The sequence below is a fragment of the Astatotilapia calliptera genome, chromosome 13 (assembly GCF_964374335.1).
Source record: "Astatotilapia calliptera chromosome 13, fAstCal68.1, whole genome shotgun sequence".
Taxonomy (NCBI): Eukaryota; Metazoa; Chordata; class Actinopteri; order Cichliformes; family Cichlidae; genus Astatotilapia; species Astatotilapia calliptera.
Window position 1 is genome coordinate 30,161,854 of NC_137434.1, and position 27,142 is coordinate 30,188,995.

At 39.3% G+C, this 27,142-nt stretch overlaps 1 protein-coding gene across 2 annotated transcripts; it reads right to left on the minus strand.

The window, feature by feature from the left end:
• Positions 1-1,878: 1,878 nt before the first annotated feature.
• Positions 1,879-10,522, minus strand: LOC113035423 (uncharacterized). Of its 2 annotated transcripts, XM_080287894.1 has the most exons (10): positions 10,196-10,522; positions 5,378-5,539; positions 5,038-5,290; positions 4,710-4,825; positions 3,604-3,694; positions 3,107-3,229; positions 2,691-3,035; positions 2,522-2,590; positions 2,220-2,276; positions 1,879-2,060 (listed from the first exon to the last, which is right to left on the minus strand). In XM_080287894.1, the coding sequence occupies exons 2-9, from the start codon at positions 5,504-5,506 to the stop codon at positions 2,221-2,223; spliced, it is 1,182 nt and encodes a 393-aa protein (XP_080144020.1). In that variant the 5' UTR covers positions 5,507-5,539; positions 10,196-10,522; the 3' UTR covers positions 1,879-2,060; position 2,220. The 2 variants fall into 2 exon arrangements, with proteins under 2 accessions (XP_080144020.1, XP_080144021.1); XM_080287895.1 differs by lacking the exon at positions 10,196-10,522 and having other exon boundaries at positions 5,378-7,537.
• Positions 10,523-27,142: the final 16,620 nt, after the last annotated feature.

The window sequence follows — 27,142 nt, forward strand, 5'->3', positions numbered from 1 at the left end:
TAGAGACAAAGCATGTACAAGCTTCAAATCACGTACGAACTCTGAAGCACGTACAAACTCCAAAACACGTAAAAACTCCGAAGCACATAAAAACTCAAAACACGTACAAAAGACAACAGAAGTGCTCCAGGATGCTAGTGGCAGTGTTGAGCTTTTGTTACCTAGTGGCTACACAAGCTAGCAAGTACCAACGGCCGGATTTGGTGTGTGGTAATAACAGGTAAATGAACTTTCTTTTTTTTTTTTTTTTAATTTTTAATTATTTGACTATATATGAATATAGTGCTTGTGTATAAATACTTAAACAATACACATATGCTTTCATGCTTTCAATTGTGTAATTTACGTGATCTAGGTAGCTCTGTTTTGGAAGTTCAGTTCATGCTAGAAATGTGTTTTGGAGTTTGTATGTGCTTCTTGGAGTTTGTACGCGTTTTGTCTCTAGGGGCCACCGCATATATTTATATATAAACATATATAAATAAAACCACTTTTTTTTGTACATTAGTAATTCCTTTTGTGCATAATTTTATATTATTGTTAATAATAAATCAATTAAAGCAACAAAACAACCGTTAAAGCTGGTTCGGAGCCGAAAGAGCCGGCTCTTTTTAGTGAGCCGAACCGAAAGAGCCGGTTTTCTAAAAAGAGCCGGAAATCCCATCACACAATGAAAAGACAACATATGAAAATAAAAAAGAAAGAAAACAGGCAAAAAGTTAGAAGAAACAGTCTACTACATGTCTACTTTTTAATGCACAGGTACGATACAAAGTCTGCATTTTGCTAATTATTCTAAATATTCCTAACTATTTAAACATTTTTCAGTATCCTGCACTGTTTTTTGCCCTTCCACAATCATTTGAATTAAAAATTAAAAGAGCAGGAGTGTTAAAATTAATAATAAAAGGAATTTGTTGGCTTTTTCAAAAGGTACAAATAAAATATTGTTGATAGACCTGCCCCCTTTATTAGCTACAAAATAAAACATTAAGCCTTGATCTGTTCTGTTATTCTTCTTTTCAAAAGAAAAACATTTCTAGCCTTCCAGTGTTCTAAAAAAATTAAAAACAAACGCAAATATAAGATTATTAGAATTTTTAAAATATAAATGCTTAACACTGGAAAATACTATAACTGTTAACTATGGTACAGAACTTAACAAAATGTCATTAAAAATTATAAATACTGATAACAAAAAAAGTCATTCTTTTTAATTTATTGTCATGATTCTGGGTCCTTTTAACCCAGCGTTTTGTGTTTTCTCTTATTGCGATTTTGGTTCTGTTCTTCCTCTGTTTGGTGTTTACTCTGTTCTGCCCGTGTGCCCTGTATCTAGTCTGCGTTTCTTAGTTTGTGTCCTTTCATGTGTAAGTTCCTGTTTTATTGTGAAGGTCTGCGTCTTATGTGAGTGTTTTCAGTTTGACTCCCTAGTCTCGTCACGTTAATCACTCCCAGCTGTGTTCCTCACCTGTGTGTAATCTCCCTGTGTTCTCTGAGTGTATTTAAGTTGCGTCTTCTGTCATAGTTGCTGGTTCGTCTGTGTTGTTTCCCCTCGGTCTCCCTGCATCTCTTCATGTGTATTTCCCCGGACCTCCCTGCATCTTCGTTTCTGGTTTGTTTTGTTAGTTTTACCCAGTTTAGGTTCCAGTTTCATGTTCCCAGTGCCTTTGTTGTTTGTATTTCCTTCGTTAATAAATACTCACCTGCACCAGAGCTGCCGCGTCCTTGTCCTAAATAATTCCACACGGCTTGCCCCGGCAAACCGTGACATTTATAAAATACAATCGGTCACATTTTTGAACAAAGGAACTGTACATTTTATTCAAATTATTCACACTGACTTTTTCTTTTTTTCAGAATTCTGACTTTAAAGTCAGAATTCTTTCCTTTTTTTTTTCCAGTGGCCCTAATCCTCTTCCGTAAAACACAGTGGAAATGGTGTGGAATTAAAAAACGCAAAGGCCACGAAATGGTCCCAGGTTCTACAGAGGGTTAAACACTTTGTTCTCCTGCAGGTCCAGTCCTGTCGCCACAGAAACAAGTCCTGACCCATGTACCTGGAACCATAGAAGAAGAATAAAATAATAAATGATATTTAAAAAAAGACCTTAAATCCCACAACATAAAAACATTTCGACCAATGAAATGCTTTAGAGTGAAGGACAGCAGTGAATCGCCGCTGACGTGGATTTATGCACAGCTGCAGGTGAGCTCACCTCACTGAAGGATGCATTTTTTCTTTTTCTTCAAACGCTTTCTTCCTGTGTGGCCTTCTGGAGATCAAAGAGAGGATACGATTGGTCGGTTTCTAGATATAAAGCTTATTTCATCATCAACACTAAAGGATGTTCTATCATCGTCTTGATGAGACCTTACAGCCTGAGCCTCAGCTCACCATGTCACAGGAAACACTAATGTTCAGGAACAGGAAGTGACCTCATAGACTCAGAGCTACATCACAACAGCCAGACTGACCCGGCTACATCACCATGGTATGGCAATCTCGACTCCACTCAACTGTAATCTGCGGCCGAGTCTCCGTCACTCTGCTGCAAACACTGAACACAACTTGATCTGTGTGGGTGGGCTGTGGGACAGGAAGCATTAAAATTTCCATGTTTCAGAAACAAACAGCAGCACTGAGCGTGCTCAAAGCCTGAAGCAGAGAGCACAGCGCCTCACTCTACCTGCTGGGCTGGTGTCTAAGGTGTTTGATGCGTTCCGGGGAGCAGAATCTTCCGGGTTAGGATCTTTGCTCCTGTTGACCTGGGTCACATCCTGCTGACTAGCTGTGTGCTGGACTTCCTGCTGCGCCGGTCTGGTGTCCACTTCAGACTCCGGACCCTGGACCTCAGCTGCGGGGCGTTCACAGAGGGCCTGGAGCTCTGAGGCAGCTCTGTCTGGCTCTGCTGGCTCCGGTTCTGGTCTGGTTCCAGCAGGTGGATGTGTGGGAGTCCGGACCTCCTCCCGAGGCTTCTCGGGAAAATCTGGCTTATCTTGGGCCGGTGACATCTGCGTGACCCCGGGGTGACCTGAAAAGGAGAACTTGATCAAACGAGCAGTAGTGACAAGAAAGTCTGCAGAAGTCCTGCCGGGCTCTCACCTTCGACCCCACCGTCCGGCTCTGCCCGTGGGCTTGTCTTCCTCAGCCTGCAGCCCTTCCTGATCTCGGCCAGCAGGTTGTCGACGGTGCATCCTTCGTCCCAATTGGCCATGTCTGTCCTAACTGCAGCACAGACACACGTTCCCCTGTGAGCTTAGCGCACGTGTCACAAACAACAGGTGAAAGCTGTCACTGCATCACCTGACAGCCTCACAGGTACAGCAGCATTTAATCTTTACAAACTTTCTTCTCGTCCTGATGCTGTCACATCATTTCCTTTAAATATTCAGCTGCTGATAAACTGTTGCAGAAAAATGTTGCTGATGTCAGCTATTGATTCTCGACCTGTCCGTCACCGGCCCTTCACATGTCTCACCTGTTCTCCACTTGCACTTGACCTGTCCTTCACCTGCCACACCTGGAGAGACAGGTGAGGGACACCTGTCTCTCCATTTAAGGAGGGAGGATTTAAGGTGAAATAATGGTGTCTGACTTACTGATCTTTCTGGTGGGGGCTTCTTCTCTCAGTTTCCTCCCTTCCTCCAACCTCTTCCTCCTCTTCTCCTGCTCCCTGTGACCTTCGTTCTCCTGATCGAAGAATAAAAGGAACACACAGTTCAAACTTCAGCAGGCTAACCGGCCCCCCAGAGAGGGCGGAGCTTAACATTTACAGGGAAACAGGACTAATGTGTGGCAGCTACCACACTTTGTCACGGTTCAAGTCAGAGCCGATTGGCTGGCTGAGACATAGTTTAAATGACACATGCAAACGTGCGGCAGGGTATGAGTCCTGCAGACTGAGCCGCACTGCGATTGGCGCTGACCTTGAGGGTTCGAAGGAAGAGGTCTCTGAATGCCTTGATGGTGCTGAAGAGCTCTTCGAGGGAGAAGCTGTCAATGAGATGTCGTCACTAAGATAATAAAACGAGTGTGTGTGTGCACACGTGTGGTATCCCATGATTCCATGCTGTAAGTTCAGAGCCTGTGAGAACAGGCTGGGCGGGGACGATAAGATCTGCAGCGTCTGAGGTTCAGCTGTTTGTTATGGTGTATCTGCAGTTACGCCCTGATGGTACACAGACCACGTCGTCGTTGCTCTCACCTGGCAGCGAGGAGCTGTGGTGGAGCTTTGTGAGCTCTCTGCTGACTTAGGTAATCAGCCAGTGGCTTTCAGTTTGAGCTGTTCTGCTTGTCATGTTAGCCTTGAAACTAAGTGAAACTGACTCGCACTTCCTTTTGCTAACGTCCTGCCGATAAAGCTTTTCAAACCGACCCAAATGGCCTGCTCATGTCTCCCCATCCAGCTCATGCGACATCTGTTGGTTCGTCCATCAAGCAGGTAAACATGCCCCTCTAAACAAATGAAATCAGCCAAGAGAGCCTCTGAAAGTGACCTGGACCTACAGCAACATTTAACTGTTTATATGACTGAGCGCCAACTGTCCTGACTGCCATCGTGAGGCAGAGTTCAGATTACTTAAACTGATCTCATGAAATCACAAATCACCTCAGAGGAGACCGAGAAGGAAGGGAAAAAAGGAAAAAAGGAAGGACAGGAAGGAAATAAGGAGAGAGGAGGAAGTGGACGAGGACATGAGCATACCTTGTAGTTGTCGAGTGCATCGAAGACGAGGTGGTGTCCCCGAGGGTCGAAGACGGCAAGAGCAGCCAGCAGCTGGAACAGCTGCATCTTCACCATGACATTGGACGTGTCGAGAGCTGAGGGCATATAGGAGGAGGTGGAGTTACCGCTTTCATAAGTAATGACTCTGAGTCGTCATCTTCACCTCACAGGTACACCGGCTACCTGCTTAGCTTAGGCTGGAACAGCCACCTGAGTCTACCTGTTGCTCAGGGTAGCGTGTAAATATGATTTTAAGGTGGTTTTAAGGCAGATCTGCTTCATTCTAACTTTCTGGTCCTCCACCCACCTTGAGCCAGCATCCTGATGTAGCCCTCGTTGTCCAGGATGAAATGCAGCCCTGCGGACGAGTTCATGATGGTCCGGACACAGCTGACGCAGGTGAGCTGCAGCAGAGCATCGGCGATGTGGGCGCAGCCGCGGCCCGACAGAGCCTCCAGCAGGAGGTCCAAACCCTGTAGTTCAAGGAACTGCACCATCCATGACTGATTACTCACCTCCAGCCGCCGCTGCAGACCCGAGTAGTTCACCACTGTGGGAACCTGGAGGGGCAGAGTGACCATCGGTCAGAGCTGTGAGACGCCCTCTCCTTCCCCTGCAGGACTCCTGAGGTTCTGCTTCTTTCCTACCTGCAGCAGTCGGATGCAGAGCTCGGGGTCAGCGTTCTCCAGATTGGCCTCCACCTTGCCGTCAGTGACTGTGGCGGGGCCTCTGGTCAACTGGTCCTTTACCGCCCCCCATTTGGTACTGGTTGCCATGATGACAGGCTAAAGGTTTTACCGATGTTTGAGCTGACGAGGGTTAAAACAGATACAGGTAATCAATCACAAACAATCAATGACATCATCATCTTTTTAACGTCCATGACAAGCAGACCTGACACAAGCGATGACATCACGCCCGTGTCAGCCTGCCTCGGGCTCACAGTTTCACATTCATTAACACATCTCTGAGTCACAAACTGAGCTCCTCCAGTGGACGCCTTTATCTGCTCAGGAGGTCAGAGTCCTTTACTGTGATTGGACTCCATTTGGCTTTAGTTGTGTCATAAATTATTATTTGAATTATGTTCCTGACTGACAGCTCGAGTACACTTCTGATGTGGACCAGTTTTAACTTGGTTTTATTCAGCTCCGAATCAAAGCTCCAAATCACAACAACAGTCACCTTGAGATGCTGTACTGTCTTTGTACTCTCAACAACCATATGAGTAAGAAGTTTTGTGACAGTGGCAAGGAAAACCTCAATTTTAACAGGAAGAAACCTCCAGCAGAGCCAGGCTCAGACCAGTTTGGGAGAGGGAAGGAAGACAGGACAAAGGCACTCTGTGGAATGCATGAATAACAAGAAACAGAGAAAAAGAAGAAGAATGCAGTGAATCAGGCTGAAGGATCAGCTGATTAACAGACTGATAATAAAGCACATGATTGGCTCCAGTAACAGAAAAATAAACACGAAGCGCTCACAGCTATCGTGGCTGTGATTTGGAAAGTGAATGAATCAGACTGAAGGCTACGTGAATCCTGCACTCAGTGTGTTGCAGAGTCTTCATCAGTGAAGAAGAGTGACTGCACGTCACAGCGTGGTGGGTGAAATATGTCAGCTATGTGGTATTTCTGGTATTCAGTGCGTGTGCATGTCCTGACAGCTGAGCACGCTCACCACATTAACGCGCCGCTGTGAGAAAACCTGAACTTTAAACTTGAAAGGTGGAGTAGGTCAGTCACATGGTCAAAGGGTGTTTCCAGAGGCCTGGATTCAAATCTCCCCCGGGGCATTTGAATCCCCCCCCCCATCCAGCCAGCCTTCCTGCGTCAGTAAAGCTTCAGAATATTAAACACAACCATGAAACTTTCAGACTCACTGCAACATGGTCCTAATAAAGTGAGCACTGACTGTGTAAACCAGCAGAAACACAGGCAGGAAATTCACCTGTAAAGGTGTGTGTGGGTGTGTGTGTGAGTGAAGACAGACTGACTGGGGGGAGAAATTCCTTCTCAGCAGATGAGCTCAGGATAAAGACTCTTCCTCTTTTTGGACAGATGCTTCATCGCTTGGTTAAACTGTGGCCTCCTCCTCACGCCCGGCAGCAGAACTTTAACCACGGAAACAAATGCTCCTCATCAGCAGCAGCAGGTTTCAGTCTTCAGAGAAGGACCAGCAAACAAACTCAGCACTAGTTGTTCCAGTATCGGGAAAAACTGAGGGATGATCCTTTAAACCTGAAGCTCAGGTGTTTGTCATCATTTAACAACTTAAACAGACCTTTCACTGTACACATGCGCATATCTGTCAGTGGTACACCCTCACAGAAGAACAAATGCATTGATCTCAGTGCTGATGGATCAATACAGTGATTGGATAAGAGCAGACCCGCATGCTCCGATTCAAAGGTTCAAAAGTTTAAACACAGTTGTGGCTAAAAACCGCTGACAGGTCGAGCTGTGCCTGCCAAACCGGACTCCCTTCAAAATTAATCGAATTTAGTGTCTGAGCTTCAGTTCACTCGGTGCTGTGGTGGGTTCGGCTCAGCAACACCGGCCGGAGGACGGAGCAGCTTCAGCCGCTCCGCTGCTCCCACAGGTACAGGTGTATTTCACCGGGAACAGAAGAAGCTCATCACACAAACTTACCTGGAATCTGTCACTTGTGTCAAGCCGGCCTCCAATTCGAGACTTGCAGTCAAGCCAGCCTCCAGTTTGTTTTACGTTCCCTGTGTATTCAAAGTATTACGGAATGGATGTGGAAACCGGATTTCAAAATAAAAGCCAACTTCGAGTGAATTAACAGGTATGTTAAGAACATAATAACATATAATTTAGGCTTTTTTTTTCCTTTTTCTTTTTTTTCAAACTCTAATGTTAGATCTATATGATAGTGATGGCCCGCTTGAAGCTGACGCTCCGGAGCGTGTGTCGAAAAAAACAACACACTGGTTCAGAAGCACTGTGTCGAGGCTTGCTTCGTTTGGCAAAAGTCACGTGACCAGTGACGTCCGAAGCTTCATTACGCACGTAACTGCTTCGGTACCTGATTCAAACGGATATAAGGAAGTGAATCATCCACGGGATTCGTGGAGTGTGTTGATGGTGACATAGAGCGAAGAGGTGATCATTCCACTGACAGATATGGAGCCAGCGAGGAAGAGAGGACGTTCTGGCGTGTGGGAATATTTTGAGTTGATTTTGCTCAATTCATTTTATCTGCCGAAGTGAAAAACCTGAAATGTCCAAAATCATGTTTTCATAATGTAAATCTCATTACAGCATATGACTTTAGGAACACTTCCATGTGAATTAAAGCTGATGAAGACTACAACAATGTATTTGACACTATACGTACATTACATTGCTACACAGTTTAGAAAATCATTTTGTTTATTGTTTTTAGGTGATAGTCTGCAGGACCCAGGAATACCTGCATATCTACCAGCTTGCAGTGCAGTTCCTGCACTCCACAGCCTCTTCTGTTCCATGCAAGTGGATTTTCTCCAAGGCAGGAGAAACTATTTCTAAGAAAAGAAACAGACTCAGCCAGCGCACAGTAACACTAATCCTCTTTTTAAATGTAAATTACAAAAGGGCTACCTGACATAGATCATGTTTTTACTTTGCAAGTTCTTGATTAGGGGTTGGTTTTGATTATTGCCTTTCTGATTACAATCCATGCTAAATTGGATAAATTTATATTGATTCATTACAATCCTGTGTCGATTTGTAAATTAACGTTATTATGCCTGAAACGCCAGCATCTCAGGTTAAACCTCACAACATGTCGTCAAACACCATACAGCTAAAACAGTACCTGGGAGCAGGTTTACGGATTCTGCATACAAACGTAAACACAGAGCGCGGACCCGACGCGTCAGAGTCAGATTTTGGTGCGTCGTCGGGTCCGCGCTGTGTTTGCCTCTTTTTTTTTTTTCGCTGGCTTCTGCAGCTGCAGGTTTCATAACTCTCTGTTTACATCTCTAATTAAGTCTCACATGTGTCAGCTTTCTTTTAATAGATACGAAATTATGGATATATACTGATAGATGACCAGAATTGTAATATTTCTGACTGAGGCAAAACTTTCAAGATTCCAATCAAATTGAATCGGATCCTGTATCGAATCAAAATGATTCTACAAATCAGTAACGATGCAGCCGTACTCAGCCCCTAAGCATTTTCCCTTTCCAGTTCACAATCAATCCCACCCCTAGGTCAAAAATATGTATAGGACAATTGGCCTCATCTAATATTTTGTATGAACCTGTCCAGCTGTCCAGTGATTAAATGACAAGTAGATGGGGGCAGGACTCCACAGCAGGGGCATACTCCATAATGTGCTGTGCAGTCTCATATGTATATTGTATATGTTGCTCACTTATTGTATTTACCAACATAAAGGAGTTATGAGCAAAGAAAGGCCACACCATAGTGCATGTTTAAATAGGGAAAGTTTATTGATCAAAATGTATTACGCAAATACGCATTACATTTTTTTCAGCCCCCCAATCGAGAAAACAAAACCAATTACATGTTCAAAGCAACGGAACGGTGGCCCAATATCAGAGAGAACTCCACTCTTGAGTGAGCAGTGATGATTGAGTGTGCGTGTTAGTCCCCATAGGGAAATAGTTCCTCTGCATTTAACCCATTCACCCAGTGAATTTTTTATTGAGCAGTCCGTTTTATTTTGCAGATTCAAGCTGCTCTTCAAAATATTCGCCACCAGATGTCACCGGAGAGGACTGTGTTGAAAAGCTTCGAGTAATGAACCATTTTTCAATACAAGCTTCAGTGCTTCGGAAAGCTTCATTTGGCCATCACTACTATATGACACAGCCTTGTACCCTAATTGTGCCCTGTCACTATCAAGGCCATCTTATTTTGCCTTCCAAAATAAAAGCCTTTTCAAATTGTCCATATACGACCTACTCTTTTAACGATTTCAAAATGCTCTTAAATGAAAAATTCATGTTTCAACAGGATAATTCCACTTTAGATCAACAGTATACAGCCCCACAGTGATACCATATCAATATCAAGTCATTCTGATTTTGACTTCCAAAGTAAAAGCCTTTGACGATGTCAAAGTAAAAGCAGGAGTGACTAAAACAAGCTCTCTTCAATTATTTTGGGATGTTATTTACTTATCAATTGTGAAAAAATTGCTCTGAATAAACAGAGAAGCAAAAACGCTCATGAACTGGCGTGGAGAAAGACGTGTCTGTGTGAACAGGGAAAAAGCTGAACGTGGCGCGGCGCTTCCACGTGCAGTGTCTACCGTCACGAGTAAAAAGACTGCAACATTAACATTAGCATTGGAGGCTAAATAGAATTTTCGACACATCTCCTCCTCTATTAAAGCTCGTTTTCAGCAACCGAACACCAAGAAACATCAAGAAAACCTCACTGCGCCGATAGAATACCGTGAATTTTATATAAGTTTGAATAACTTACCGTTTGTGTAAAATACTCCAATGAGTACGGCAGGCATCCACCACGGTGTAACCAGCAGAAGCACATGGAAAATCGGCCCGGCAGAGCAAACTATTAATTGATCCACGGGTTTACCTGGGCAGAAGCCCAGGGGCCTGCCAAGTTAAATAACTCTCTTCAGAGTTCATTTGCTTGGACTTGAATAACACTGTTTAATAACTCCAACACTGAACACTATTTGAATCAGAATGTGTTAAAATGACACTTTGAGAGTGGAAATCAACTCTAACATCTTTAACCCTGAAATTTTAACACTCCAGTTTTTGCTGTGTATATTGTTTGATAGTTGGAGTCAGGCGAGTGTTGTTGTAGACTTTAAGTCGCTGTGCGAGTTAATATTGCTGGAGGAGTTTAAGAACTGTTTTCCTGAGCAGACAGTGATGTACCTGAGCATGCAGAAGGTGGCCACGTTACAAGAGGCAGCTGTCCTGGCTGAGGAGTTTGCCCTAACGCATAAGGCAGTGGAACAAATAGAATAGTGCTATTGTAAATTGTGTGAGAACATGATTGTGACTGTCCTGAGTGAAGTATTGCAAACTGTGGAAAGAGTGATTTTGAATGTTCTGAGTGAAGTATTTTGCAAGTGTCAGAGGCATAAAGTGAGACATGAGTAAGAAAGGGAATAGGAAGTGAAGCTGGGGTAACAGAGAGACAGACTGACAAGGGTGCAGACAGTAAACTGGATAGCAGAGGGTGATACTGCAGGTCACCAGCTGCCCCTAGGGGACACAAAATAAATAAAGTAGAATGAAAAAATATGAAATAATACTAAAAACCCTTTTAGTATTATTACATTTTTTTTGGTGGGCCAGACCCTAAAAGACCCTAAAACAGAAAAAGTCCAGTTTCCTGTTTTTGAAAAAAAAAAGAGAAACCAAACACTCTTTATAGATAAACAATAATAAAGGTATGAATAAAGAATAAGAATAAATAAGTAACAATTAATGAAACTGAATGCATTCTGAGAATTATGAAAGATAATTCTTGAAAAATGCCTTAAACGTTAAAGGGAGCAGTTGCACATTAAACAGCATGGTGGATGGAGAATCACAAGCTGGGAAGTTCACCTGCAATATCACTGTGTCTGAGTGGACTCAGAAAGACTGTCTGAGTTTGAAATTTGCCACAGATGGAGTAAAGTTTCAACAGAAGAGACTGAAAAACAAGACAAGGCTGAAGAAAAACTGTAAAAAAAAAAAGTATCACTGATAATGCACATCCCATACGGAAAAGAAATAGAACAAACTTATAAGTCTTGCATAAGATGTGGCCTACTTCATATAGTGAATCATATAAGTGGCCACTAATGAAAGTGGCCACTTTCTCATTACTTTCATATATTGTTTTAGTAAGCATCCAAAACATACAAGTTTCATTTATATAATTTTTCAAGGGATCTTGTATCTGTTTTCACTCTTGTATGCTTTTCATACATGTTTCACACAAGACAGATACAAACTTTATAAGATTTATATCTATCTTTTCCGTATGGGATGTCACAGCCATGACCTGCTGCGGGATGTGGGAGAGAAAGACAGCAGCAGACAGAAGGAGGAAGAAGATAACAAGGAGGGAGAAGAGAACATGGAGGAACAATGAAGACTGTTTTTAGTGTGGGGACACGTGAAAATCAGGTTAAGGAAAACCAGGAAAAAACTGAGGCCGACTGACTTGGTGTGGAGGTTGAGAAAGGGTCAGAATATTGCAACATGTTTGATCTGGCTAATGTATTTTTCAGTAAAAAAAAGTGTAATCCTGGCAGTTAGCTTTGGGTCACGGAGCCCCGCAGCGGACATGGGAGAAAAAAAAAATTAGGGAGAAAAAAATAATAATTAGGGAGAAAAAAAAATTAAGACGGACTTTTGCGAGAGCTCGCAAAAGTTTTAGCCGCATTCTTCCGAGGCCGCCAGCTCGAAGCCGACCGGGAGGTCGAGGCACGATGTGCCGGGAAAGCGGTGTTCCTCCCGGCTGTAGTAGGTCTCGACCTCCCGTTCGCTTCGAGCTAGTGAGTGTCAGATCTCCACTTTTGCAAATATGTGATGTCTTGTAAACCGAGCAGGTATCTGACGTTTACACAACTACATTCACGCCTCAAAAGATCTTAAGAGTGTATTTTGTGACCCAGAAAGAGTAATATTACAACTAAGTAGCGGCCGCCATTGTTGGAGTTTTGCGAGATCTCGCAAAACAAACTCGGGATCTCGCAAAAGTCCGTCTTAATTTTTTTTTTTTCTCCCTAATTTTTTTTTTCTCCCATGTCCCCTGCGGGGCTCCGTATTGGGTTGCTTTCTCTTTCCAGGCAAAAAATTATACTCAGCCATGGCCTAAACCAGTCCCTAAGATTTTTTACAGTGCACTTAAAGAAAACTTGTCAGGTTTAATCCCTATGGAGAGATCAACATTTTTGGATACGCAAATTTAATAATCTGTCCTTTTTAGCAGGCCTGCAAGATTAAAACTAAAGTGCTATAAAATATCCTACCTAGAGCAGTTGCAAGGTTAACCCCCTTCATTAGGCTTTGGAGAAAAATGTACCTCTCTGGGACCAAAAGTTCATCTGGACGTAGCGTTTTCAGTGGGAGAAACGTTTTGTCACTTATCCAAGTGACTTCTTCAGTCTCAGCTGACTGCAGGTTTCCCCAATCTTCATGCTCATGACCATTGATAAATGGTCAGGAGAATTTTGATATTACATGGTTATTACTTTGGTAGTTGCATAGTAATAACTTAGAAATTACCGCATTATTACCCTGTTGTTTCCCCCTTGTTATCCTACTATTCACCTTTATTACCAAGCTGTAATAGAAAGTGCTACCATGTATAATTTCAATATCCAATAAGCAATCTGTTTAAGGTCTTTCTATACATATTTCTGTATGTTCATTTTGTAGTACAAGTAAATTATTATATATATCTTAGAGGTTGCTTTAGGTGGCTGATAACCCCAGAGATGAGCAATCCTTAGAATAATTAAATTTATATCCATAATCACATATTGTGTATGCTACCGTTGTATATAGTGTATTATCTTCTTTCTTTTTTATTTGTCTGTATTTTTCTTCTGCTATCTGTACACACAAATTTCCCCAACGTGTGATCAATGAAGTCGTATCTTATCTTATCTTAGAGACTTGATGAGACTGCCGAACACAACCTATCACATGAGACTGCAAACTTATCAGTAAAGTTGTTATTAATATTAGTAATATTATTGCAAGATATATAATACAATAATGATGGTAAGTTTAACAAAAAGTGAAAAATCCAGTTGACTATAAACCCAGATAATTATACAGAAAACCTTTAAAATATTGAAGAAAACAATGCACTGCAGAGCAGCAAAAAGAGCAACAACAATTCTTTGTACCTTTGTTAAATTCTTAAGCATTTAATAATAATGTTTCCCTTGAAATGTATGCAATTCATCTGTACAAAACCTCTATCCATATGACCAGCTGGTGTGTTTGTTCAGTCCAGTTATTTACAATAATATTCGAATATAGTGGTGGTGTAGAAACTTCATTACTAAATTAACTGTAATCAGCCAGCAAGCACAACCTCAGTACTAAAATGGTTATTGTATCGCAATATACAATTTTATACAAAAAATAAAAAATAAAAAAAATAAAAAATATATATATATATAGTAAATACAACATTAATTGGAAATCTAAAACCAGAGCCACTTCAGCTGAGAGCAGTACTGCTCAGATTCTTGGTATTTATCTGTTGGTTGATGGCAACACTAAATAATATTTGTAAAGGATGCTGTTTGATTATTTTCTCTGTTCTATCTACATTTGACTCACTTTGACTGCATCAGCTGTCCTTTCCGTGTTACCATCAGTTACAGTGATAATCAGCTGCTACATCTGATACAGTGATGTTCATAATACAGCAGCACAGACAGACTAGCAGCTTGTCTATGCATCCTTTTTGCATGAAAAGGAACAAAATCAAGTCCACAAAAGGACAAAGCAGAAACAAGATTGAAACTGGAATGAAAAGACAGAATAAATTTATATCTGCTAAAAAATCTAAAATTGGAAAAATCAGTGTGGGAAGAATCATGACAAAGTAGTTAAAGAACAACAGAACCAAAGTTCCCAGACTTCTTCGTTTGTCTTCAGTGGGCACTGAGGTGGCAGCAGGCAGGGCTGTGAAAGTCCAGGCTAAGCAGAAGATGGACATAGGGGCAGGAAGGAGGGCATAAATAATTAAACGTACAAATTCTTTTAAGATTATGGCAAGAGGAACACTGACAATACAAAAAGCCCAGACCAGGACACAGACCAGCACAGAACTCCTAGTTTGTCTGAGGCAGTCCAACAGTGGGTAGGCAAAGAAGAAACATCTGTAACACAGGATGCGAACATATTATGATTATCACAGTACAGAATGGTATGTTTCTGACAATAATGATGCTTTCCAGTAGAAAACAACATTCATAGACATCCAAGTACACAGATGGAAGTACCTTTCCAAAGCGATGCACATCTTGAAGTAAAGACTGGCCATAGCACATGAGACGTGAATCATAACACAGATGCTTCGTTCCACTCTCGCCACCCAAGCAATCATTATACACATCTGGATTAGATGTGAGATGAGGAGGTTTGTGTAAGAGATGATGGGGACCTTAACTCTTTGCACCTGTAGGAAATACATGTTAAAATTAAATTTCCACTTTATTTCCTCTCCTTCACACACATATGTTATATCTTTCTTTTTACTTTCTTTTTTTAACTTTCTTTTTATTGTTTTTCTTTAAACATTGTACAGTGGGGGTAGAGGATAACAACAAACAGAAGATAAAAAGAAAGAATAAAATGATAAAATAAAAAGTAGGTAAATAAATAAATAAACCAGGTGAAAAAAAGAACGTGTTGGGTTACCATTTTTCTAGAATTTGATTATTTCTCATTATCAGTGTGATGGTCTTTTTCCTGTCGAGTTTGTACTCAGTCCATTTCTCCCACTTTCAATAGTAAGTCAATTGTTCCATGATTTGTATTTCATCTATAATTTTGATCTATTCATCCTGCGATGGTGGGTCTATCTTGTACATTTTCTTGTGATTGCCAATTTACAGGCTGCAAGCATAATTTTCAATATGTCTCTATCTTTGTTCAACACATTTCCCGTAATGACACCAAGACATAATAATGTACAAGACTGAGATACAGCATAACCCAGAATTTTAACCTATAACTAAATGAACATCTTCCTCAAATTTCCGGATCTTGGGAGAGAACCAAAATACATGGGAATGATTCACAATTACATCTCCACAGCTTTTCCAACACGGTTGTGGTAATGAAGTGTGTTTGTTCCTAATTCTGGGTGTCATAAAAAATCTAATTACATTTTTCCAGCAATGTAATCTTCAGGCACGTAATGATGATGTTGTTGACTGCTGTGTTTTCCAGATTTGTGACCATTCCTCATCAAATATGTTCAGTCCCAAGTCTCTCTGCCACTTCAGTTTTACATATGTTGTTGTTTAATCTCCTGGAAGTTCATAGAATTCCTATCTTTAATTAGTGTACATATCGCTGTTAATCCATTAGGAATCCACTGTTTAAATCTTTGGTCCATAGAACAAGGGAAAAAACCCTTATCATAAGCGATCCATTGAAGCAGTCCGAGCTCTTTTTCCAGTTTGTATTTTTGTACCAGATTAAACCATATTTTTAGCGTAAACTGAGTGACTAAATTCAGCTGTTTAATTACTCTCATTGCTTCTTCTCTGTCTCCTATAAGGCTGTGAATTTCTCTTCCTTGTACTGATTTTTCTAAATTCTTTCATTTGGCTGTAGCTAATTTTTTGGAAAAATGGTTTACAGATTTTCTGGAGGAGGACAGACATTTGTTTAGAACTCTTAAAGATGTTGAAGAAGCAAGCTCCTTTAAGCAAATACTTTGGTGTCCCTCCACTTTCAAAGAAATGTCAGGAGTCCGAATCGCAAAACAAGCGCGTATTCTCGGAAAAGTGGTTGCAGGAGGTGAGCTGGCTTCAAACAAATGATGTGGTGCAGAATATGCCGTGAAAATCCCACTCTAGCGGACGAAAACAGTGCTTTTTATATGTACACAAACGCGCGCACATGTACATATATATATACAAATGTGTATGTGTGTGTGTGTGTATACATATATATATATATATATATATATATATATATATACATATATATATATATATACACATATATATATATATATATATATATATATATATATATATATATATATATATATATATATATATATATATATATATATATATATATATATATATATATATATATATATATATAAATTGGCCATTCTTGCTAGTATACATACTCATTCTCCTAATACTTAATACTTTTGAAGTAAGAAGAACCCATATGGTGTAACTCAAACACCTTTTAAATCATTCGGTAAGCTTGATTATGTGTGAGGATGGAGCTAATGATTTCATTTTCATGATGATGAATTCAAATAATTACAAATGCTACCAGTCTTTTTCTTTCTTTCTTCTAAATCTTAAAATCATTCAAATACTCACAGACTCATAAAAAAATATATAAATATAAATTATTATTTACTTACTGCATAAAACACACAGTAGATGATCAGTATGGTCAAAGGAAGGCAGACACACATGTTGATCCACATCATCACTTCAAGGACATAACGCTCTTCTTGATCATTTTCTATGATGGGGTTGTTGTATATGAATCTAAGAGGACCTCTTCCTCTGTAAAACACTTTATGGCATAGCAAGTAAAGGAAAACACAGCAGAGTATTAGTGTAATTATTTAGACATGAAATTATTAATGACATTAGTTAAGAAGAAGCAACTTCTGCTTAGCTGAAAGTAAAAACATGAAAGAGCCTCAACTTGTGCCGACAGGGACACGTCTGTAAAATAAAGCTGAGATGAAGAAAAACCGGCTTAAAACCAGTTTGATAGCACTTGATTGAAACTTAACTGATTTTGGTCAGATTTTGTTAGATGTACAGAACTGTCTATAAAAATTTTATTTGCACAAATTAAAATTTAAACATGTTGTTATGTTATTAAATCTATGATTGTGAATAAAATTTATTCAGAAATTCCTCAAAAAATGTTCCAACACACCAAAAACAGTAAAAACCCCCCAAAAATCCAACTTTGCAGGTTTTTTTAAAAAAATTTTGTAAACTCCTTAAAGGCTTAACTTTGAACATTCATTGGAGTCTAATATGTATGTGTACTGAATGAACTGGATGCATTCTATGGGTAACTCTTTTGTTATTTTGTGTTCACCAGGATCACCTGTTGTATTTACTGCTATTTTATATAAAGATGTGAACACAAATGACTGATCTGTCATCAGGTCTCCATCAAATAATATAAAATAAACTTAAGACATTACCAGCACACACATTTACATTAGCTACACTGAAACAGAAGTGCACGACAAGAACAAAGGAAAAGAAGTTAGTACCACAACTTCAGTAGTTATTCAGCTGTTCTAGTTATGAGTCAGTTTCTTCATAACTATCCTCGTTTTCATGTAGAGAAAATATGAATAAGTGTAAACTTTGTCTCAGGGCTGCTTCCAGCTGAACCAGTGGGTAAAATCTGTAATGTGATGAGTTTGTCTTAAACAAGGAAGCTGTGGTGACCTACTTTACAAACCTCGTACTCACAGCAGCCCACGAACATGAAGCCAGCAGCAGTCAGCCAAACTAATAAACACAAATCATGATTTTGTTGTGAACATTCTCCAGTACTGCTGTTGCTAAAAGTAACACAGCCATTAGGAACCGAAAATAACATAAAGGAAAAATAACCTTTGTTACATAAAAGGTTTTTATCTCTGATGTTGATTATTTGGCATGTTTTCACAGGATTTTGAGTCATCCTTCATTTCTTGATATTTTTATTGGCAAATAGAAAAAGCTGGAGTGATTTATTACAAACATGTAGAAAACATACATTAGCTACATACAAAAACAGCAAGCACAGGAAAGCAGTGAGTTTATTTACAGTGGACGTAGCTGTTTAACTAAAACTGTCTTCAGGTAGTGGGTCTGTTGGTGAATGCAAGTCTCTGGGATTTAATCCACACAGACACAGAAATTTGCTCACTAATCTCTCTCACACATGAACACCACTGCAGGGAAGCATCCAGGCTTTTGCACAGTGAGATTAACAATTTTCTGAGATGCAACAGACTGACCAGACAGAGAGGTGCACTAACACTGGCAGTGCACCACTCAGGCAAAGAATGAAGGTTTGCTTCCAGCTTAAGTAGGCTGCCAGCAGACTGGGTGATGACCACCAGGTGAGCTTGATTATCCCAGGTGTGCCAGGAGGTGGGCGGATATCCAGGAAGACCCCACCACTGAAAGGTGGTTATCCAGAGACACACACCATGAGCGAATGAGAGGAAGAGAAAGAGCCCAAGGATGGAGCGAGACAGAGAGTACTGGCAGAAACGCAGAGGAGTACTGGAGATCCATGAGAGTACATAAGGCAAAAACAGAGTCTGCACAATTCTAATAATTTTGAAAGGCTCTATTTAATGTCATCACCTTTATTCAGAATATTTCTGTACCAAAAATTTTCAATTTGGACTCATCACTCCATCTGACCACTGATTTTCAGTCTAGTTCTTGTGTAATTTGGAATAGCCCAGCCGTTTATCCCTGTTTGCCTTCTTTAAGAAAGGCTTCTTCACAGTCATTCTCCCACTGAGACTTCTCACGCAAAACTCGAAACTGTTACACAAACCTATCGTGGGAAAGATAGAAACAACTCCTTACAGGCGTTTGCTCTCTCAGGCTCAGCAGGAACAAATGAACAAAGAGTAGAAAAAACAACAGTTTAGCTTTAAGGCTGTTTTTAGTGGAAAAGAACTACGGCAAGTCTGCTGGTACAAAAAACACAGCCAAATTATCATACCTGCCTTAAAGGGGCAGCACAATGCTATGTACAATGCAGTTCATAGGGCAAACAGAGTTTCTAATGAGCTGGAAAGGCAACATTTGGTGTCACCACCTTTATTCTTAGGACTGTTGGAACTCTTTTGGGCAAAATCTTTTGCTGTTTCTTTAAGTAATCTTCAGAAGTTTTACTCCAGAGATCTTGGATTACATATCAAAGCCCTTTCTTGGTTGCTGTGTTTTTTTCCTATTTCTTTGTCACACTGCTTCAATAATATTGAGGTCTGGAGTCTGCAGAGGTCCGTCCATGACTCTGTGTGATTTTCTGTTCATACTTTCATCTCATTGGCAGTGTGTTTGGGATCATTGTCATGCAAAAAAACAAACAAACAAACCCACTGATGACAGTTCAATCCCCCAAATTTTAATTCAGATTCAGAGCTGTTGCCACTGATATTCATAACAGTTCTTGTTTAACTGCAGAAGCCTAGCCTGTATCCTTAATAAAGAACGGCTTCTTCACATCCATCCTCCCACTGAGACCATTTCTGATGAGGGATCAGTGAACAGGAGATGGATTGAGACAGATGCATGTGTAAAAGCTCTGTGTCAGGCCTTTGGTGTATTTTTCCTGTTTCTTAAGGACATGACAGATCTTTTTCATGACAAGGAGCTACTCCATCCTTCTTATACAGTTAATTATCATAATCTTCAGTGGTGTGAAGGTCCAGCTGATGGCTTATTCAAGAAGTCACAACCACAGACTTGTGTAGAAAATCAAAACAAGCATATAAGCAGGTATTCTAGTATCATTAGATAAATCTTCTATACAATAAGAATTAGGTTACTCATTAAGTCTGCTGCAATACCGACACATGGAGTCTATTTATTTGATTTTTAGTGAACACAAACTAAAACTATTTGGTTATATGAAAGCAAATGTGATTTCGTGAAATAGTCAATGATTGTTATTTAATTTTTTATATTTATTGCAGAAACTATCCATCTTTGTACAGTATAGGTGATAATTAGTGACAGCACATTTTCTGACCTTTCACTTGTGCTTACAGCACCAGACCAGACGGCTGATTCAGACAAGTACAGAATCTGCTAACAAAACTTGAAATACTGGTAGTTTCATAGATGTAATTATTAGCACTAAAACATTTTTATCTTCCACATCTCATATTTCCTTGTATACTGAACAGAGTTTGCTGCCAGGGTTGGAGGAAGAAAACATGGGACAGAGTGTCCTTTTTTCTCTCCGTTACATAGAAATACTCACTAGAACAGCAGTTGTGAATTGAATCGATCCACAAATGGAAATAATCTGAAACAAATGGAGCATATACAGATTTAGCCTAACTTTTTGAAGTCATGTTTTTAACTTCATGAGCTCCTTACAAACCTATTCTTCCTGTTTACACCACATTAAAACCCACAGACACAGCAGTAGCTGAAGTGGCAGCAAATGCCTGATTGATGACATAGTTTTTTTTAAAGATTGTTATCTTCAGTAGGAAAGTGTGGCCTCTGAAATGTGAAACAGAGATAGGATATGAAAGCCTAAAAATTACACCAGTTTTCTCACGTCTAAGCAGACGACTGCTTCTCACCAGCAGTAGAAAAAAGTGATACAAAGCAGAAATCAAATTATGCAAAACATTAAAAAAACAGGTACTCTAGTTCCTATTGTTAAAATATATGAGACGTTTCATACACATTTCATACACAATCATTTTGTATTTTGGCTCAGAAAATTATGAAGAACTGTGATATTTCCTTGAAGTGATGCTGTGACTTTTTGTCAATAGTTAAAGAATTACACATTTTACAAAGAGCAGTATTAATGATTTATAGAACGTAATTTCCAAACACATTACTGACCTTAGTTTTTAGACCTAAATATTTCTTCACATGGGCACTTAACCTCTTAGGACCTGCTGTCCACATATGTGGACATCACATTTTGGGATGTCTAGACCAAAATACAAAATTTTACTCTACAAGGGCCTGATAACCACTTATAAGGACAATATACTGCAAATGTTCCATTGAAGTTTAAAACAAATGTCCTCATATGTTGATCTTATTTTTGTCAGAGATAAAATCAGGTAAAAAAAAAAACAAAATCTGTAAATTCTTTGTTTTTATATTCATCAGGTCCCAAACAGCTCAAATAGCAAAGAGAATTTAAAAATGCTGCCATGAAAGAGTTTGGGTCTTAGGAGGTTAAACTGAAGGAAGAAACCCGATGATGAGAGGTGAGTGCTTCAGTTGTCACGGTCCTGGGTCTTATGACCCAGTGTTTTGAGTATGAGTTCATTTTGATGTTTATAGTTTATGTTAAGCCCTTCAGGTTTTCTAAGTTCATTTGTTACCATGTCTAGGTGATTTTAGTTCTTATTAATTCCCCCTCATGTTTCCAACCCATGTTAAGTCTCCCCTGCTCTTCATGTGTTTCATGTCTGTGTCTTACGTTGTCAAGTTCTGGTTGTCATGTCTGCGTTTCATTATGCTTCCTGTTTTATTTTGGAAGGAGTCGTGTGTTCTTGGTTCTTTGTATTTAGCTTCACTGCTCCTGTCATTAGGTTCATGTTAGTCAGCTGTTTCCTCATGTGTCTCCACTTCCCCTGATCACCTCATGTGTGTATTTAAGTCCTTTGTTTTCTGCATGCCATTGTCGGGTCGTCTGTTTACCTCACCTCAGTCATAGGGCTAAGTTGTCGTCTGTTATTTCCACGTTAGTCATAGTTATAGTTTTTGGTCGCAGTACCGTTTAGTATTTTGTTTCTTAGTGTCTTGTCAGTTTACTTTGGTTTCCTGGTTTACTTCTGCCGTCATCTAATAAAGGATCACTTTTTCTGTTCAAACTTCAACTCCTCGTCCTCATCTGCTTTTGGGTCCTGTTTTCTTTACACACCGGCGCACCCCGCCGTGACATCAGTTTGTCACAAAGTGGAATGAATGTGATTGGTTAGACAGGTGTTCTTGCTCTGTGTTCTGTTTGTTGCGTTTCCATCAGCGTCAGAGACTCAGCAGCAGATTAGAATCAAATATCATAACATTTATACATTTAATAAATACATGCATGTTCTTGCGACAATGCAACTGTCAATGGAAAATTGTATTTAGTAGTCAGTATAATCTTTTAGTGATATAAGTTTGCATATGATAGAATACTGCATGTAGTTATTTGTATTAGGAAATATTCAGCCATGTATACTTAGAGGCATATAATCAATTGTGTGTGATCTCTAACAGGCTGCAGGCTTGGTGTGCACTCCAGGAATGCACCCCCACGTCCTGGGAGCATGAGAGTTCGTACCTTGTTTTATTGTTTTAACGTAGCTACGTCTGTTCTAGTCTAAGTGTTTTAACTGCTGGACTTCCTCACAGTGTTATCTAGGGTGAACCATCTAGGGTGAGGGGGAGATTACCCTCTTCCTGACCAAGGATGTACCTTTTGTGCTTTCATGTTATATGACCCTTTGATCAGCAACACACACACACACGTACACCTCCACATTCCAATGTAAAGAACAAACGCTCACTGAAGTATAAATAAAGACCGGGGCAGTTTCTTAGCGCGAGTCTCAGTCTGGAGGCTGCCCTTGCTAGCAAGAAGTTCTGTGTGTTTCTCCTCTCTGAGTCTTTACTGAAGAAGTGTTTTAGAACATTTTCCTTAACAGCGACGCACTGTTTGTTCTTCATTCAGTGATTTTAGTACAGCAGGCTTCACATGGTGCACATATAAAACATATTTCTCCTGAACAGAGCCGCTTGCTGTGAAAACGTGGAGCTTCCAGCTGATTTTAAACCTGAACGATCAAACCTGCTCCGACAGTTTGAGTTTTTCTTCTCTCAGCTGTCCTGCTGGAAAACTATCAGCACAGCTGATGAACGACCGTTTTTTAGTTTCAGAGATATGAGGGATATTTCCCAAAATCTGACCTGCATCGATCCTCCACTCAGTGTCCGTTGTTACCATGGTTACTGCACACGCTGTGTGAATTAAACAGCTGACACTGCGGTAACTCCCGGCGAGTGTTTACGTTTTCATTACAAAAGAATTATCTGACTTGACTTAAGTTAACTTGGATAACTTAAGTTAACTTGGATAACTTAAGTTAGGGAGTATCAGAACTAACGTCAACGTGAGCTGTTTCCTCGGAAATCTCGACTCGTGTTGACGTTCGAACGACAAACTGGTAAGAACTGCACATCACTACACTGAAATATACAGGCTATTACTGAAATACACGCGCTATGTTATAAACTCTAGTGGTACTATTAACATGTTTAGTTATAAAGGACACCTTCTTGCCTTTAGTCTTATTCATGAGCATTATTAATTGTCTTCTAACACCCAGAAGTCAGCACAATGTGTTTCATAGTTTCTAACAAGCATTTTACATCTCAACGTAACATGATCGAAACACCGACATCTGCTTATTGAACAAAAACAAAAAACAAAAGAACACAAATCAGATGTGAATTTGATTTTTTTTTCTAATTTTAATTAACTCCAAAAATTCTAATAGACAGCTGAGCTCAGAATAGAATAATCATCTCTGGACAGGCTGGAGGCTTTCAATATCCACCTACTGTACAACTATGCGCTGAAACTTTAATCTGAGCCAAACTGATTTTCTTAGGAGCAAATAAAATAGTGCTATTTAACGAAGCCACTGATGTCTCAGCGGACGCAGTATTTTAACCCAGCCACGCGTGACGGACACTCGCGCTCATACCAGGTCAGAGCACCGACGGAGCTGCGTTGCATAAGCCGCTGATCATATGAGTCTGATTACTGCTTTGGCAGGTCTCCTTTTAAAGTGGACATGAAAATCATTTATACCCTGCTTTCAAAATCTGACATATTACTGTGTTGTTTAATAAATAAGTGTTTACAACTTTAAGAACTTTTCTGCCATCGTGTGCCAGTCCAGAGTGTGACGTCACAGGGTGTTCCCTGGCTGTACTGCCTTCCTGCTGTAATATTCAGGATTGTAAAGCACACGAGAAATGAGGACTGTGTGGAAGAGAGAAAGTGTTAAATCCATGTGAGAGCAGTGCTCCATAGCAAGGGTGTAGATTTGGTTTCGGCGTTGGTGGGGACCGAAGCCTGCCCTGTTTCTTTTTTTTTTCCTTTTTGTTTTTGCTTCTTGATAAAAAGAGGAGAAACATACTTGCCTACATATGCTATTCTACCTGCTTTTAAACCATTTAAAATCACAATTCATAGTTCTATATGTGAATTATATAATGTTAAATTACTATTAAACAAATGACTGCCTAAGTATTTTAGGCTTTAGTTTACTTCAGCCATATTCCATATAAATCAGGTATCATACAAAAATAAAAATAGCTTCAAATACAGTCATGACAATAAAAGAATATGACTTTAAGGACTTAACAACATTACTTCAGTTATAGTACACCAACATCTCTGACACATTAGCACTAAGGGAACACTGAATGACCTGCTGGTTTTTGTCCATAAAACTACTGATGTAAGATGACCACAAAGTAAAAGATCTCTCAGCAAAATTATGCAACATTTTAGGCACTATTGCCCCGATCAACTCAGTGAGCTGGGATTTTTTATTCTAAACATGGACTACTGTTACAGCAACAGACATGGACTACATGCCCCACACAACAAATTTACACCCTTGCTCCATAGTGTAAATTAGCCTTTAAACATGTAGTATTTCATGTCCAATTTAAGCTCTTGGTCCAACACCTCCTCTGAAATGTGTTCATTCACAATCATTTTAAACTTAACACTTGCAACTGTAGGATGTTGTGGTGTGAGGGGTTTTTGTTTTTTTTTACAAAATCTTTTCTTTCACTGATATAACAGTAAAGGTTGTGAGAAAACTGAATTCACAGACACTTCAGTTTTTTTCCTACAAACTTTATTAACCAAAACACACACAAAAGAATTCAAAACTTGGCTGGGATCCACGAGTGCAGAAGATCTACTCTTGTGTTTGACTCACGTGTGCTCACTCAGTTATTTGACAATAATGGCTGATTGTAAGCAGTGTTGGTCAAGTTACTTGAAAAAAGTAATCAGTAACTAATTACTGATTACTTCCCCAAAAAAGTAATCCCGTTACTTTACTGATTACTTATTTTCAAAAGTAATTAATTACTTAGTTACTTTTTAAAAACACGATTTACAACCTGAAGAGGTGATAAAGTGATAGATCTTTCAGCCCAATTCTACTTTTTCTACATAATCCATCATACAAAATGTAATCAAATGGAAAATTCCCTTTTTAAAACTTGTTTTATTAGTTTTAATCTTTTAACTTTATGCATCAAGCAAAAATTTAATTATATGCAACATTCTCTGACTGGAAGAAATTTGTTTAATATTTAAACCTTTTTTCTGCACATTCCAGCACATAAATTTATTTTTTTTGTGTGTTTACACTCAGTCTTTAAATAGATGCAAGTAAAACACAGCAGAAAATAAATAAAGTCAAAGACTGAGCGGTCCTTTTGCTCTATTTTCACCTGTAAAAGCAGGAGCAGGGTAGGCGGAGGTTTACCCTGGTGCAGGTGGTGTGCCGCAGCGGTCAGTGGAAGGATATGGCAGTTTCTCTGTGAATTTCCCATTACGTGGTTGCGCACTGGGTGCTTGCTTGGAAGTTTAGGGTTTTTTTCGCTGTAAAAATAAGTTTTCTTCCCACGCACAACGGACACTAATGTTTTTGTCACTTTTTATGGAATCAAACTCAAAGTAAGGTCAGTACTTCCATGCTTTAAACGCTGCACGCTCATACTCTCTCCAGTACTCGATATATGATCCATTGTTGATCTGCACACAGCTGCTGTCACAAATGCAGGTTTTTTATTTCTTGTATAATAATTCTTCATAATGAAACATGAAAGATATCATTTGAAATACACTACTGCTTAGTTTAAATTTCCAAAACACATCCAGTTTTTGTACAAACAATCTGTGTCGGGTCAGCATCGTCCATATCAGCTTGAGTTTTATTTGGTATCAGATCAGAAAGGAATTTAGTATTGCGCCAACAATAAAGCTTTAATTCCCAAACTTTTGAGATAAAGTATTTCTTATTCTTTATTGTATTTTCCTATTTAAGCTTGTGAATGGTTTCTTATTCCTTGTCCTTAACGTGTTATTAACATGCAGAACGTTATAAATACTTTTATCCTGTAGAGAGAGACAAATATCACTGTTACAGTGTGTTCATCTCCCTTCTTGACAGAGTAGCTGTCACAAAGTAAAGTTCCTTAGAAGGAAACGGGAGACTGAAAAGTTTTAAGTAGGCAGAGTATGGCTAACTGGCATTTTATGATGATATATTAATAAAGAATTTCAAACATGCAGCAAATCTGCCAAGAAGAAGAAGTGTCCACACACTTTAATAATAGCAGTCCATTTCTTTAAACCACTTTCTTATTCTGAGAGTATTGCAAACAAATACTCACTTAGTGCTCTGCATTAGGATGTCTCTCCTTACTTTGTACCTGTGACTGTTTTGGAATTATTCCTCTTATTGTTTCAGGTCAGTCATCCTGTGTTTTATGGAACGCCAGGACTGCCATAATGAATTAATTAAATACACCATTAAATAATTAATTAAATGTGGCAATAATTAATTAAAATTGGAATTAATTAATTAAATAAATAGTTATGACACATGTAATTAATTAATTATTGACACATTTAATTAATTATTTATGTATTTCACATTTTAATTAATTATTGACACATTTAATTAATTAATTATTGACACATTTAATTAATTATTTATGTATTTCACATTTTAATTAATTATTGACACATTTAATTAATTATTGACACATTTAATTAATTATTTAATGATATATTTATTTATTTCATTTTGGCAGTCCTGACGCCTGGCTCTCGTCATGAAATAATTTTATCTGTCAGCCTCACCCATCAAACTCAGGGGGCGGGGTTAACGCTGCCCATG

Coding starts and splice junctions, on each gene's coding strand:
- LOC113035423 (XM_080287894.1), bottom strand. CDS start 5,506: ATGGCAACCAGTACCAAATGGGGGGCGGTAAAGGACCAGTTGACCAGA. Junction 3,695..4,709: donor ATGCACTCGACAACTACAAG/GTATGCTCATGT, acceptor TTCTTCGATCAG/GAGAACGAAGGTCACAGGGA. Junction 3,036..3,106: donor GCCGGACGGTGGGGTCGAAG/GTGAGAGCCCGG, acceptor TCTCCTTTTCAG/GTCACCCCGGGGTCACGCAG.